Source organism: Helicoverpa zea, chromosome 5, assembly GCF_022581195.2.
Source record: "Helicoverpa zea isolate HzStark_Cry1AcR chromosome 5, ilHelZeax1.1, whole genome shotgun sequence".
Lineage (NCBI taxonomy): Eukaryota > Metazoa > Arthropoda > Insecta > Lepidoptera > Noctuidae > Helicoverpa > Helicoverpa zea.
Window position 1 is genome coordinate 9,697,039 of NC_061456.1, and position 15,651 is coordinate 9,712,689.

The window sequence follows — 15,651 nt, forward strand, 5'->3', positions numbered from 1 at the left end:
TGACGAGTGTGTGAGTGCATGCGAGTGCTGTCGAACACCTCAACCCGAGACCCAGCAGATACCTTACATCGATGAACCGAACTCGGAACCGTTGATATTTGAAAACGAGGGCCCGCCTGACAAGGTTGCTACACCTAAAATACGACGAATACTGCCTTCGTTGTCTCTCGATCAGTCTGACTCTGAAAGAAAGCCTGAAACTGTGGACGCAGTTTGTCAGACACCCTCTTCGCCTATTGACTGCGAAGCTAAAAGTATAGCTTCCACTCCGAAAAGAAAACTCGACCTTAATCTTGATATTAAGAAAGACTACGACCAAATAGAGAATATTCAGTGCCGGCTCAAGAGAGCATTATTTAGCATGTCGACATCTAATTCGGGAAAATCCGAGGATACCGAGTTTCCGTCCACTTATTCAACGTCTGATTCTTTTGATGAGACGAGTAATTTAATGAAATGTGATATCGGCACTGTTAAGGCACAAGCTCCTGTAGAATCTGGCGCTAAACAAATATTAGATAGCGTTGATCGAAAGTCTTGGAAATCTCCGGACGAATATAGGCCTTCGTTCGGTAAAGTGAAAGAATTAACAAAACATTTCAATGATATCAATCTAAAATATTGTGTTAAAACATACAAACGAAATTGTCAGTCAAGTCCGAACCTAAGCGTTCGTGATAAAACTACTAAAGTCATTGAAAACATCCCCACTAGCGCCAGCCTTGCTGATATACAATACGAGTGCAACAAAACTGATACAAGCGACACTAAGTGTGAAAAAATGTCTGACGATGAAGTGAAAAGTATTCTCATTCAATTAGAAGACTGGTCTAAGTACGGGTCGCGCGGTAGCGAGGACACGCTTGCGCACGGCAATGAATTCGAAATCCCCAACCTGCCTTCCGAGGAGCACACTGAGAATACTTCAAACGGATATGTATTTACCGAAATAATAGACAAAAAGCCTAGACGGATCACCTTGGACAATATAAAATTGAAATCTAATCAGTCTAGTATGAACTCTGATCAGACGAAACAGAGTAAGGAGTCGCTTGATGTGAGCGGGTGTTCGGAGAAGGGGTCCGGGGATCGGTTGCCGCGTGTGGTGGCCATGCTGCCGCTGTCGCAGGCGGCGCTGGCGGCCTCCTGCCCCGACATCAGCGCCGCACACACCACGTGTAAGGCTCCCACACACGCATGACGATAGGTGTGTTATAGCTGGACGCACAACATTCTTTTCGTTGTCCCACTAGATATTTCATTTCTTTAGCGCACACATTACGTTAAACAGATACTCTACCTCCTAAAAGGTTATCAATGAAATGAATCTGAATTAATAATTGGAATGAAATTAGCTCCAGAGCTCCAAGTGCAAAATTTCATGGAATTCAACAGGAAGTCTATTATTTGGTCAGAATGTAATTTGTGTCGAATGCATGGGAAATATTACGTTTATGATTTTTTGGTATATGATTTGGTCATCGTTTATTTGTCGTTCTTTTTTGTCACGTGCACTCGTTTTAATTTTTCTTTTTTTTTTCAGATGTATTTTATTGTAATATATTTTATTATTGATGTAGTTTTATTATTTATATTTACCAATGCCGGATTAACGATACAATAAGAGTAACAATTGATTCGAGGCTCGCATCTTGTGAGGTACCACACCCCTAGAGCGTCCATCATTCAAATTAAGTTTCTTACCCCCGCAATCGAAATGATTACAAGTCACTCCCTAGTGACGGATTGTCAATTACTCACTTTATTTGAAAGTTTTCTACCTTTTTTGAGCTTGACAAATTTGCTACATTAATCCGGCACTATTTACTCGTAGCAATGACGTCACATATTGACTAGATATAACAGTATTTTGTCGTATCGTAGCGGGCGGCGCGGGTGCGGGCGCGGGCGGCGCGGTGCGGCGCGCGTCGGAGCGCGACCTGCCGGCGCGGCTGGCGGCGGAGGCGGGCGTCAAGTCCAGCAAGAGCACGCCCGCGCTGCACCACGTGGCCAGCCCGCCGCCGCACCACCACCCGCCCGTCAGGTAACACCTCGAAGCGTACTATGAAAGAGATCTTAACTTTTGTCGCCATTAAAAATCCATTAGTACAATTTGATTTAAAGTGTATTTCATTGAAACTGTTAAAGATTTTGGTACTCTCTATATAAGAAGTAGATACATAGCTGTTTTATCGTAGAATTCCCCGTACATTACTATAAATGTAAAATATACAAATTTTAGTTACCGCGGCCCTGGCATAAAAGCATAAAAGGTCTAAGGCGAAGGCACACGATGGATTTTTTGTCAGTAAAATCCTTATACTCCCTCATCGCTGTTTACCCTTCTTTATCTATACATATAATAAATCTGTAAAAAAACTGTGTCTGTACATTGAATATATTAAAAAAATAATAATTGGGTGAGCTTTAGAAACAGTAATAGAGCACAAATCCAAAAAAAAATTCTGTATGTATGTCTGTTTGTTTGTACACGCTAATCTTCCGAACTACTGAACGGATTTCAATGATTTTTTCTTTGTTGTATCAGTATTAAGCCTGGTCAACATATAGGCTATAATTTATCTTCGAAACTTGAAGACCTGATGCAGAACTCCAACAGACCAATAAAACTATAAGAGATACAAATATGGTGCCGTGGCAAAAATTGTTTCATTTGATGAGCATTTTCAGCTGAGATAATAAATTTTAAGATCTGGAACACCTGATGTGGAACCCCAAGAGCCCAGCTTCTCTGTACCATATACAGGTATGACGTTTTAGCAAAAGTTGTTCAATTTGATAAGCAATTTCTATTGACTTATACAAATTGAAGATCTAAAACATCTGATGTGGAACTCCAGGGGCCCAGCTAGACTATAGCATATAGAGGTATGACGTTTTAGCAAAAGTTGTTCAATCTGATAAGCACTCTCTGATGACTTATAAAAATTGAAGATGTAAAACACATGATGTGGAACTCCAGGAGCCCTGCTAGACTATATGAAGCATATGAAGATATGATGTTTTAGCAAAAGTGGTTCAATCTGATAAGCACTCTCTATTGACGCATTTTTCTTTTCTCTCTCACACAAACAAATAATAACGAAGATACAACAACGCTTGAATTTCGTGTTAAGTCACTGCTTAGTACAAATTTTACATACCTAGACGTGGCGTCACGAGCCTCCACTCTCTAACTTTGTTGCGTTATATCTCATTATTATTTTGTATGTCTCTTCCAGACCTCGGGACTACAGAGTTCCGAATTTTTGGGAGGCAAACGTGGGGCCGAAGCCAACACGCTGAAGTCCTTTTGAGACAACTTTAATGAAATGGTGACACAAAACCGACGATTATCCCTTTATACACTATAGAAATGAATCCAAGGACAATCCCCGGTGGACGTCGTTAAAAAAAAGACAATCCCCGGTTCTGTGCTAAACTATTGCTAACTATGGAGGAAAACTACTTGGGCTATTGTGATGGGATGTTAGTGGATGACTGTAATAATGACAATGTATTAGGTACATGTAAAAACGGCAGGTGGAGACTCGCCACCTCACTTACTGGGCCCCCGGGAACCAGTCACTGAATAGCAACAAGAGGGCAACAGGGACATGAGCGGCTGAAGGGTGAGGATACCTCGGCGGACTTTAAACGCAGATTACGCGCTCCCTGTGCTTACCATGAGGCACCTACCCTCCGAGCACGGCTACTAATCCTGCTCTAGCGACTCCACTCTGGACGGCCAAGCCAAGCCAGAGGCGTGAGACCTACCCCCGTCATGGTTTACTCCGACCGGCCGGAGATGGGGGACAGTATACACTCCCTGGAGAACTCAGTATATATAGCCCCGCGGGGTCGCTACTCCCCGTCATCAGCCTCAGATGTCCTGCGGTGCCTATATCTCATTATTATTATCGTTATTATCTCAAGAGCCTTTGTCCCAATTATGTTAGGGTCGACTTCCAGTCACGATGCAACTGAGTACCAGTGTTTTACAAGGAGCGACTGCCTATCTGACCTCCACAACCCGGTTACCCGCTCAACCCAACACCCCTTGGTAAGACTTACTGGCTTCTGACTACCCATAACGACTGCCAAGAATGGAATGTTCAATGACAATCGGAACCTACAGTTTAACATCCCCTCCAAATAACGGTCATTGGTATCCAAAATATACGTAGAAAGTACATACGAACTTAGAAAAGTTGCATTGGCAGACACTTGCCAGACCTGGAATCAAAGACGCACGCTCATACTTAAGAGATTGGTTCTCTACCCACTAAACCACCACGAATTCCACTAAGTCACCACGACTTTGTCATCTATTTAATGTTTTTTTACGTAATATTTTTGCCACACACAATTTAAATGCGGACTAATTAAATAAATAAATAAATAATGTCTGGACACATTTTTCACACACAGTCGGTTAGCCCCATGGTAAGTTATTAATTAACTTGTGTTATGGGTGCTAACACAACTGATAAACTACATATAGCTACATATATACATATTTATAAATACATATTGTAACACCCAGACCACGGCCAACAAACATGCTCATCACACACATGTCGACCGAACCGGGAATCGAACCCGGGACCTCAGGTTCGGCAGTCCGGCATGGTGACCATTGGGCCATCGAGGTCGTCAACAAAAAATTAGAATCACTACTTTTATCCCTATGTTCACGTCTATTGCGACTATTCAGATCTTTGATTTTGCTGACCCCGTAGTCGCTGGCATAAGGGACAAGATCCGCGTACGAAGTCGCGGGCAGAAGCTAGTGAAACAATAAATTTTCATGGAGTGGTGTAAGAACTTCAAATTGTTTCAAATTCAAATTAGTCATTTAGGTCTAAAAATGCCAAAAAATATAAATACGTTTAATTCTATTCGCACATAAAACTATATAAAACAACTATCTACCCCTATCGTCAGCGTGCCAGTAAGCTCGCCGGCAGCGAGTGGGTCTCCGAGCGCTTGGCCGAGCAAGTCGCGCAGCAGCCACAACCTGTCGGCGCCGCAGCACGACGCCTTCTACCAGAACCTGTCCACCGTGCAGTCGCAGCAGCACGCACTGCAAGACAGGTATTATATTACAGCTCATAGTTTTCCATAAAACAATAATTGGTATTTAGAAATGACGTCGACTATTTTTTATACCCAAGAGTATTGACATAAGCCTTATACAAGTAATGTCAAACTCTGCATATAAGGTAAGGTGCGTCTACACGGTGCATGTAGCTGGAGCAAGTTAACATGTGACAAGAGCACGCGGGTGGCTATTTTGCTTTGGTACACGCGCGAGACGTTGGACCCGCCCGTTTTTAAAATGCAAGTAACCTGCGCACGTGCCTCAACATGCGCAAGCTACTTGTACCATGTAGATGCACCCTAAACAAAAAAACAGATAGAATATTGGGAACAGCCGTTAGATTTAATATTGAGAGCAGCCGTTAATGGACAGGTTTCTGCACTGCACTCGTTTCCCTCAGTTTTATCTATAATCTTTTACAAAATGAATGCATTTTTTTAGTAAGCATTAAATAATCTTCAAATGTGACTATTTTAGATGGTCATCGCTGCGCAGTTCGACGGGCAGCAATCGACCGCAATCAGCGCATTTCGCAGCGGGCGGACACACTGAGGCGCCGGACTCACCGCTACATCACCAGGTATGTACTGATGTCTAGATTAATAACTTAATTAATGTTAGCATAGATAAAGCAGTAGTGTCAAAATTTACCATACGTTGGCGATTGATAGTTATTAGATTTTAAAGAAAGTAGTTTCAAAAGTGTTGTAACAGTCAAAACAATAAAGACCTCTTTTACAGTGCATGCCTATTTTTTTTCTTATTGTATTTGATTGTCTCTACGAATGCTTGAATGTCTTCGGATGATAGTAGATACATGAAAATGGCTGACTTCAGAACTGCTAAGTTATTTGACGACAGCTGTGAAAACTGGATTAGGCTTTATAAACAAAAAATATAATGTAATAAATTGTTTGTTATACAGCATGGCGCAGCGATGGCTCGCGCGGCGAAGCTGGCGGAGATGTCTGAGGAGGTGTCGCGACGGCAAATGGCGTACCAACAGCATCATCATCTCATGGGTAAATACATCATACATTTCTTTTTAACCTCAATATAATTCATCTGACAAGATGGAAGCTGGAGGTTATCTTTGGCTTTGTATTGCAGGCGAAATCTTATGTATAAATAATTTATTCGCTTGAATTTCTTTCGGATTTATAAAAGACTAGCCGTTTCCCGTGGTTTTGTACGCGTCCCGGGGGAACTTCCTTCCGTGTCTCTGGAAAATACGTTACGTTACGGTTACGGATAGTCTAGCGTTCCTATTGTGAAATATTTTTTCCAAACCGCTTCAGTAGTTTTTGTGTTAATACCCTACTTTTGTTTGTTACAAACAAAAGAAATATTTCCTCTTTATATGTATTGTTATTTTTTAAATGAATTTGTTTATAAATATTGCAATGTCAATTATTTATGTATTGTATTTTCTATGGGCACTAGTTGCCTGATGAAAGGGAACAAATAACAAAATATATGAATAACATAAGTTCATTGTATCCTCAGGCCAGCCTCAGATGCAGCTGGCAGGTCCGTACGGCGCCGCCCCGCCGGGCGGGCCGCAGCACCCGCACAGCCCGCACCAGATATACCACAACCAGCACCATCCGCCGCAGAGGTATGTGACTCAAGTCTTTATTAGCATTCTATATTTTATACAGGTACATATTCATTATGATAGTTAAAGAATCACGCAACAGAAGTACAGGGCGATTTATTATAAGATTAAACAACAGTTGGCCTTAGACTGGGCCGTGGGTGCCCGTCTATATGTGAACGTTTTTTGCAGATATTATGACTAGTCAAAAGTTGACAGCCAGTCTTACGAAAGGGTATTGTTAGAAAGGGGTATACTATGGACGTGGTACACATCATTGTTCGTGTTGGTTAGATCTAACACAAGTCTCTATGTATTATCAAAGTTGATTGAAACTTTTTTCGGCAATAATCTCTAGAAGCTGACCGCCTATTTCCAGACTATTAAACAAGACTAATATATATATTTTTTGAATATAACAAAAAATATGTTTATTGTTTGCAGGTACGAATGGATGCCACCCGGCCCACCTTCACCGCAGAGATCACAACCTCCCGTCGCTCCCAAACCTCAGGTAAATAAACAATCTAACCTTTACATAGTAAGGATCATTATTGAACGTTAACTAACGGGATATTTTCTTTGCCAGGGTACGAGACGAATGGAAATGGACATGGAAGAGCAACACTCACATCCGCAACCACAACAACCGCCTGCCACTGTACAACCTGAAGACGGTATGCAATTTACTGACATAAATGAAATGAGAACTCAATTTGTTGAATTGTTAAATTCTTTTTGATTATGAGTTGAAAATGTTCATAAAGGATCTTTAGGGTAGGGATTTAAAGAGACTGCTTATTCTATCCTCATCTATAAAATAATTTTACGGACAGCAACGAAAGAATGCTTTGAGTTTAGAAGTAAAAATAAATTATTGGAAAAGTCATCAAATCAAATAAAATGCTGCGTAAAGAATGGTCGAAGTTGTTTGATCTAAGGAATTTGTAGCACGCTATCTTTCTTGCCGCTTCTACTTTACAGAGTTACACGACAGTTTTTGTCCATACAACATCCACATTTGAATAATAAGAACTATAACATTTTTCATTGCACACAGAGCGGTACGTAGCAAGCGCGTTAGAGCCGCCGGCAGTGTCAGTGTACCCGGCGGGCGGCGCTGCCGGTGCCGGCGCGGGGCGGGCTGCGCCACACAACCCGTGGCAGCGGGAGGAGCGGGAGCGACAGCACGAGGCTAGGAGGGCTGCTGCACGTGCTAGGAGGTAACTCAAGTGATCTATAGCCGTCCTATTGAAGTGCGGTCGTGAGTGCAGAATGAGCAGCTTGCGAGTAGAAATTAGGACATTACGAAGCACCACCACTGGTATAAATGTGAGCTGCAAAACAAAAGAGCATCTTTGTAGTTATTGCCGGTAACGCTACTTGATAGTTCTTCGTAGTATCGTCGAAGTCCGACAGTAACATTTGCTGAACTTTCAAACTATTTGATGTACGTCTCGTGGCAACTGACCGTATGCTCACTTCCCATTATGAATGGAAAATATCTTGCGGTTCCAAGCGGCATATTCAATTATTTGCCGTCACTCGTTTAAGCGCGGTCCGCTCGTGTGAACCAAACATTGTCGCGCGGAAAATCCGTCAGGCGTCGTCCTAATTGGGAGCGATCGTACGATGGCGCGATGCGTTTTTGATCTCACGATCTCACTTACGAGGTTCAAATAGGACACTCTGATGAAATCTGTATGTTTGAACTCATCGCACGACGAGAACGCATCGTGTCATCGTACGATCGCTGTCAATTAGGACGACGTCTTAGATGAAAAACGCATCGCGCCATCGCGCGATCGCTGCCAATTAGGACGACGCCTTAGATGAAAAACGCATCGCGCCATCGTACGATCGCTCCCAATTAGGACAACGCCCTAGTGTGAAAGCGAACTAAACGATACTTTAACATTGAAATTACTTTTGTCAATAGAAAGTCAATGTTTTAGGGACGCGACAATCGCGCAACTGTTATCGCTAGGAGCGGCGCGGACGCCCGTACAGAACCAACAGCTGCGTGCACTACAACTCGAGAGAGACTTCGAACTGAGGGCCACGCAGCATGACCAGGTAAAATATATTATTTTTAAATTTATATTTTACAAACCAACTCTATGCAGTTTCATCTACCTTAGTAGGCACTATCACCATGCCCACAACCTAATTTACTTGTGATGTCACACTTAATTCTTTTTATGTACTCCTCCTATGCATTTCCGTATCTACTGTCTTTATACCCCCTCATGTAGTCCCCTATAAACTCCATTATATACTCCCTCATATACCTGATACGAATTCAATACATATGAATTTTCCATTGTATTTCATGAATGTGTTCTAACAACACTTTATTTTTGGGAACAGGAGGAAGGCGCGGCTGCCGAAGGTTCAGAAGACACAGAGGAGCAACTAGACGAGACGCCGGCGTCCCCTCCCCCCGCGTCTCCCGCGCCGCCCCCGCACGCGCTAGCCCCGCCCCATCCGCCCAAGTCTATACTCAAGACTAATACACGCACCGAGATTACTAATGGATATGCTAGTGAACAGGTATGGACCTTAAATATTTTTTAATTTTTTATTTAGATGATGATTATGTAACTCCCTGATGCTGTGATTATTATCAACTTCTTGCCCTTTATTTCAATTTTATTTGGTGTCGTCGCAGATGTATTTTTCTTCCATACTCTTCTATTCTCTTTGTTCTATCCTCTTCTATACTCTTCTATTATTTTGTGGTTTTACTGGATAAAGACCACTCATGCATGTTCTACTTTTATAGAAATAATAATAATTATTACAAGTTAGATTTTTATTTTTTTTATGTACTAATACAATAAAAAAAGGAAATATTTTGTTTGTTTGTTCTTGTACCCAAAGGCTTTGAAATTATTAAATCGATTTGAAAAATTCTTTTACTGTTGGAAGCTACACTCTTCGCGAGTAACGTAGGCCATATTTTATCCCGGTACGGGCAGTTGTTCCCACGGGACGTGGTTGAGACCGTGGGAAAACGGCTAGTAACTAAGGCCAGAAATACACGGACCGCTTGAAGCAGTTCGGCTGCACTGACTGTCGCCCCTGACTGCTGTATTGCCGGCGTAATGTTGATAAATGTGTGTTGTGCAGGTGACTTACGAGGAGAGCAGAGTGTCGGAGCTGAGCGCGGCGGTGAGCGCGCTGAGCGTGGGCAGTGGCGGGGCGGGGGCCGGGGCGGCGCCGGGGGCCGGGGCGGCGGCGGGGGCCGGGGCGGCGGCGGGGGCCGGGGCGCCGCCGCCGCCGGCGCGGGGCTCGTCGTTCGCGGTGATGGCGGAGCGCGCGCGCACGCTGTCGCCGCCGCGCCACGACGCGCTGCAGCTCGCGCAGCCCAAGCACGCGCAGCCGCAGTACGTACACTAAGCATTCACTACAAATACAGCTTTATCGACCTATGTATTCTTCGGGCTATTACGCACTGTCGACTAGTCGCCAGCCACTCAGTCCCTCGGCGACCGAAACATAGGCAACTAGGCCGGAGACAAGTGCGTAACACCTTATTTAAACTAATGAAAGTCACAGTCGCTGGCGACTCGGTCACCAGCTACTAGTCGACAGTACGTAAAGGCTCTTAGAGTACGTCTACACTGTGCATGTAGCTGGAGCAATTTAACATGCGCAAGTGATGTGCGCAGCGCAACAGAGCATGCGGGTGGCTATTTTACTTTGGCACATGCCCGAGCCGCTGGACCCTCACGTATTTAAAAAGCATGTAACCTGCTCATGTGCCTCAACATGCGCAAGCTACTTGCACCGTGTAAATGCACCCTTATTTACACGTTTAGGGAATTATGTTCAAAATACACACTAAAAATAAAATCTAAGCAACATGTGAAAGCTGCGTACGAATAGTAACTGTTGTCGCAGTGTAAAGGTCATGGCACAGTATAGCAGCACCGCAACAGCACGGCTCCACACCAGCATTTAAGTTGTCATTCAATTTAGAGCATTAAATCATGTATATTATATTTCGTAACGTCAATATGAAAAAGCCAACGGCGAGCAGTCGGCGTGCTTGCCGCTTCCACACAACTCGACTCGCCGCCCGCGTGCTGCAAGCGAGCGGTCCTCATGCGTACAGCGCGCCGACTCCGAGCCGGCAGCGAAACAACGTCATTGCGTCGTGTTCAATCATAACTATCAATCATAATCGTCTTAAAATAATATTGAGTTTACGGTGACAGCAAGCTTACACCTCGCGGCCGGCGCGCCGACAGCAGCTGGCAGCTAGCCGTAGTCTAAATTCGAGGCGACGCCGTGCTGCAGCCGTGCTGTTACGGTGCCGCTATAATGTGCCATAAGCTTTAAGCCACCTTTTGGATGTCGCTGATCGCGCACTATATAGGGTCGCATGTACAAGAAAATCCCTTCAGACAATTTACCTACCGGATACCTATCAGATGAAATATTATTAAGTATGTAGTTATTTAAAACCATAATTACATTTGTAACATTTATTTTCACACAACTCTTATGTAAACTAACCTGCTTGCCATCACCAGGTCTCCAGTGGGCAGCGGTCGCGACAAGCGCGTGTCGTTCCATGAGCGAGCCGCTCCCCCCGCGCCGCCCTCCACCTCCCCGCCGCCGCTGCACGAGCCGCCGCCGCCGCCCGCGCAGACACCCAGAGAGGACCCAGACGTATGTAACACTTAGTCTTGTCTGAGTAAAATATGTAGGTACTTAATTATCCTCTTGTATGTCGCTAATTATAGAAAATCCATTGTGTCTCGCATGGATCCGCGCACCGGTATACAAGGGGTTATAGAGTAACTTAATCAAAACTTCAGGCACTAAAACACTGACTCGCCACCACAGTATTACAGTACCACCACACTACGGTACCACGAATTGTATCTAGTTTGGTCGATTTGCTGCTCAAACTCTATTTTTCTTTTTTATTATAATATAAGAAAGAATCAAGAATTATCAGACCTATGGTTCTTCATTTCTTCTCAATCCTTGAACGTTAAAATAATGAGTATGTTGTATTTCAGCGGTTCATCGAGGAAGCGGCAAGCATGCTGTCGGGCGGCGTGTCGCCGGCCGCGTCGGGCGCAGCCCCCGCGCACACACCCGGCGTCATCGGCGCGCAGGAGGTCTACAGGTACGCAGTAACCCCGGGGGAACAATATCACTAGCGGAGATGCCTTCACAATAAATCTCCTAAGTAGTGCCCCAAAGTGCGGGTATTTGGGGGACAGGGAACTTCTTCAGAGCCCGCCAATTTTTTTAAATACCATGAATCGTTGACAGATGTCTCAAAGAACCCGAACGCCTCGTTAGTCCTGTCCTATCTGATCGTTTTGGTCATTGCCACCACATGTAGGTATTTGACGTTGAAGAAGGCGTTTAACCTACCTACATTATAGGACCACCGCTCATCTTTCCTTACTACTATCGACCTCAACATAGTTGGGATAAGGCTCGAAAGATGACATTATACCAGTGTAAATCAAACTATACGTCTGTGTTCAGGGACCCTCGCGCCCGTCGTCTGGCGGAGCAGCAGGCGCGAGCCAGCGCGGCGCCGGTGCCGGAGCAGCTCTCCTTCAAGGAGAAGATGAAGATGTTCGCGCTCGAGTCCGGCGAGGCCTCCACGCCCAAGGACAAGGTAACGCACTGACCGCGACGACACACCTCCGACTATTATTATACTATACTACACGACGGCCCAAGCTCACAGCCAACAATTTTGAAAATTAAACGTGAAAATTCATAGTTGTTTCAAGAACTGGAGATTTTTACACTGTCGGTGAACTTGGGCCTAGATAGATCGGCAATTGAGTGATTCGCGCGAAACGAAGTAAACTTACGTGTGCATGAGATGTTCCTTTGTAAGTAAATAGTTTAGTGTTATGTTATGTTTTATTTCCTTCGACTTCAAAATTTATTTTGGTATAATGCTATACTTCACCGCACTCATGTGTATATTGTTTCAGTTCCCAGATAGTGTTTGTAATTGCAAAAGTCCTAACAGGCATTGTGCCTGTCAAAAACATTTTGACATTACATCTTCTGTGTTCAGATTAATAAAAATACTTTCCACAAAACCATAATAAGGAACGCCTCTTAAACAAGGGCTCAAATCATAGCAATTGATTTCTTTGAACTTTACACGATATTGTTTTGTTTCTATGCTAGGACATTACAGACAGATACGATAGCGTTATTAGTAATGGATTTCTATACATCTCAGTCTATTATATGCATAACTACATGTATCTCTTTCTCATTGCCAATCTATCAAACGTATGTGAATGCTATGTGTATGACCTACTAACACTAGTATTATTTCAACTACATAGTGTACCTCATCCGTTCAGTCGTAGGCACTTTCAAATTAGCCGCTGTTTACAGCGACTATTTTGAAACAGCCTTTCTTTTTAATTTGGAATGAATTATCTAGCTTTGCATGGGTAAAATAGACACCCTATATAAACGAGTCAACGTTATTTGCAGGTCAAAATATCACGCGCGCAACGAGACATCGATGCGGTACATTAAATCTATATGATTACTTTTAAATTATACTTATATTACATTATAAATATCTACATTTTGCGTGTACATCATGTTTATGTCTAGAGGAATATAATTACTCCTTAAAATGATTTTTATAGTACCTAATATAACAAAGTTGTGACGTTACGTTACAATTTTGTGTTACAGTATTAAAGTAACATATTTATTTTCTGATCTTATTACACAATTGTGTAAGCGAAAATTATGTAAGCGTTATTCAAACCAATGTGTAGCTTTTCGGCAGCTTATTTATACACGTGTTAAAACACATTACTAAGAAGAAAAACTATAAAAGTCAGCATTTTCGCTTTCACATCATGTATGAAATAAATATTGGGAAAATAATCCAAACATGTATCTGTAAACGTGACGTGCGCGCGACGTTCTACCATGCGACCAACAGTAGCACCAATTTTGTATGTCAATCATAGTATCTAAGAGAGTTTTCTTTCTCAAATAGGTATATTTTTATTGTTATAGAAATTTTGAATGATGTTTACAAGATATCGCTTTAGCAGCTAGTGCAATGATATTAAATATAAATATACATTACAATTTATCAGACCATATCTTATTATTATAGAGAATAGTTGGTTATGTATTCAAAATTTTTCATAGTATTTATATTTTGGGAATATGTAGTATATATTAACAGTGGGCACATTCTATGTATGAATTAGAGTCGGAACTATTGTGCCATTGTATTATTATGTAAAATTGGTTATTGCCGATGATGGTAAAAGTATTCATTCTCTGGGAGGACCAATATAATAAACGACATTGGAGGGTGCCTTTACGTGTACCTTAAAGTAAATTTACATATCAATAATATTTCACAACACGCCGTTATGTTTATATGCATTGCCATACATATTTTTGTAACTTCGTAACATTCCAAAGAACATTTGTTTCTTTTCTATTTTATATGTATGTTATAAAAGCATTCCTATGAAACATGAATGTATTATGTGTTTACCGCTATAGCGGTTGTTATCTTTTCAATATTTTTTCAAAGATTGACCTGTTATTACAATTCGAATTTTATCAAAAAGCAATAAGATATTGTGAAGACTTTGTTGTAAATACAATTTTAAAGTATATAGGCTAATTGCACGTGTTTGTGCCAAAACATATGTTCCATATTGTGGCAAAACTCGCCTGAAGTGGCGGAATATTTTATTCTGAGGCAACCCGGTATTGGATGATTGGAAGTAACTTTATTACTTTTGAATTTGTAGTTTAGGCGGCCAGTAGTCCATAGCTGTTTCAAATCGCTGAACATCACAAAATAAATAGTGATTTTGCAATTTTATAAAATACCACGGAGCATCTTAACACCAGCTCAACTCGTTACAGACTAATATCAATCCCAGCTAGAGCAATCGTCATCAGTAAAACTCGCGTCTTAATCTATAAAGAATAAGTGATGGCCTGTGTAATAAATTGACCGGCTATTTGCTTTGGAATGTTCAGAGAATGATAAAAAATTACTGCGCACCTTTGCTAGTGTTTAATCAAGCTATATGTAGAGAGGTGAACGAATATTGAGCAACATGACGTGAAATATATGCTTATCTGATAATCTTCAGACTCTTAATTTTATGGTCATTCTTATTTGCTTTCCCACAATTCATATATCATAGCTGTTTATCGTAGCTTTTCAAATATTGCCTAATCGCATCTGCGTGTATTCGAAAAAAAGTGCAACCATATAAATAGACTTTCATCTCTGCCTAGATTTTCTTCGGTCACAAAGTGATAGTCCACGTCTGTACTTCATTTTAAGCTCTGAAATAATCGATAGGTTTTCTCACACACCAGGTTGCTACTCGTTACATAATTCTGGTTAAAATTTTATAGCACCAATTTACTGTATATAATGTAGGTAGTGAAATCCTTGTGATTATATTAGGGTTTTTGTACACCTGTTTGTATTATGTAAATGTTTATTGGATGAGAGCGGCGGCAACAATTTGACGACAAGTCGAGACGACAGGCCTACGAGAGGGTAGAGGTAGATTAGTTCCTGGGGATTCAGTTCGCAATACCCAGTATTCACCCAACGATAGTCAATTAGAGAAAGATTGAGATTAATTTTAGAAAGGAGTTTTAATGATTTTAATAGCTATACTGTATATAATTACGCTTGAAAATGTCAACATAGATATCATTATGAATATTTAAGTAACATATTTCGAATAATTATTATTATGCAAACTAATAATTATATTTGTTATTAACGGTAGCTATTGTACTTCCTTTCTTTTGAAAATAAATAAAATAACATGGCCCCAATGTTTTATTTCAATATCTATTGCTGTCCCTGACATATTTTATCATGTTTCTTGTCTTTTACCAACTATATCGGGATTGTCTTCCTGTCTAA

General features: G+C 41.8%; 1 protein-coding gene across 1 annotated transcript in view; it reads left to right on the forward strand.

Moving 5' to 3' along the window:
- Nucleotides 1–15,555, forward strand: part of LOC124630193 (afadin) — a 69,014-nt gene extending 53,459 nt beyond the window's left edge. Inside the window, exons 23-37 of the mRNA XM_047163932.1 lie at nucleotides 1,885–2,044; nucleotides 4,948–5,097; nucleotides 5,582–5,684; nucleotides 6,030–6,126; nucleotides 6,611–6,722; nucleotides 7,146–7,215; nucleotides 7,291–7,378; nucleotides 7,762–7,924; nucleotides 8,657–8,777; nucleotides 9,072–9,254; nucleotides 9,834–10,090; nucleotides 11,243–11,381; nucleotides 11,738–11,847; nucleotides 12,219–12,354; nucleotides 13,203–15,555. Coding sequence (XP_047019888.1) covers nucleotides 1,885–2,044; nucleotides 4,948–5,097; nucleotides 5,582–5,684; nucleotides 6,030–6,126; nucleotides 6,611–6,722; nucleotides 7,146–7,215; nucleotides 7,291–7,378; nucleotides 7,762–7,924; nucleotides 8,657–8,777; nucleotides 9,072–9,254; nucleotides 9,834–10,090; nucleotides 11,243–11,381; nucleotides 11,738–11,847; nucleotides 12,219–12,354; nucleotides 13,203–13,247 — 1,934 coding nt within the window. The 3' untranslated portion in view covers nucleotides 13,248–15,555. The remainder of the gene's footprint in view (nucleotides 1–1,884; nucleotides 2,045–4,947; nucleotides 5,098–5,581; nucleotides 5,685–6,029; nucleotides 6,127–6,610; nucleotides 6,723–7,145; nucleotides 7,216–7,290; nucleotides 7,379–7,761; nucleotides 7,925–8,656; nucleotides 8,778–9,071; nucleotides 9,255–9,833; nucleotides 10,091–11,242; nucleotides 11,382–11,737; nucleotides 11,848–12,218; nucleotides 12,355–13,202) is intronic.
- The last annotated feature ends 96 nt before the right edge of the window (nucleotides 15,556–15,651 follow it).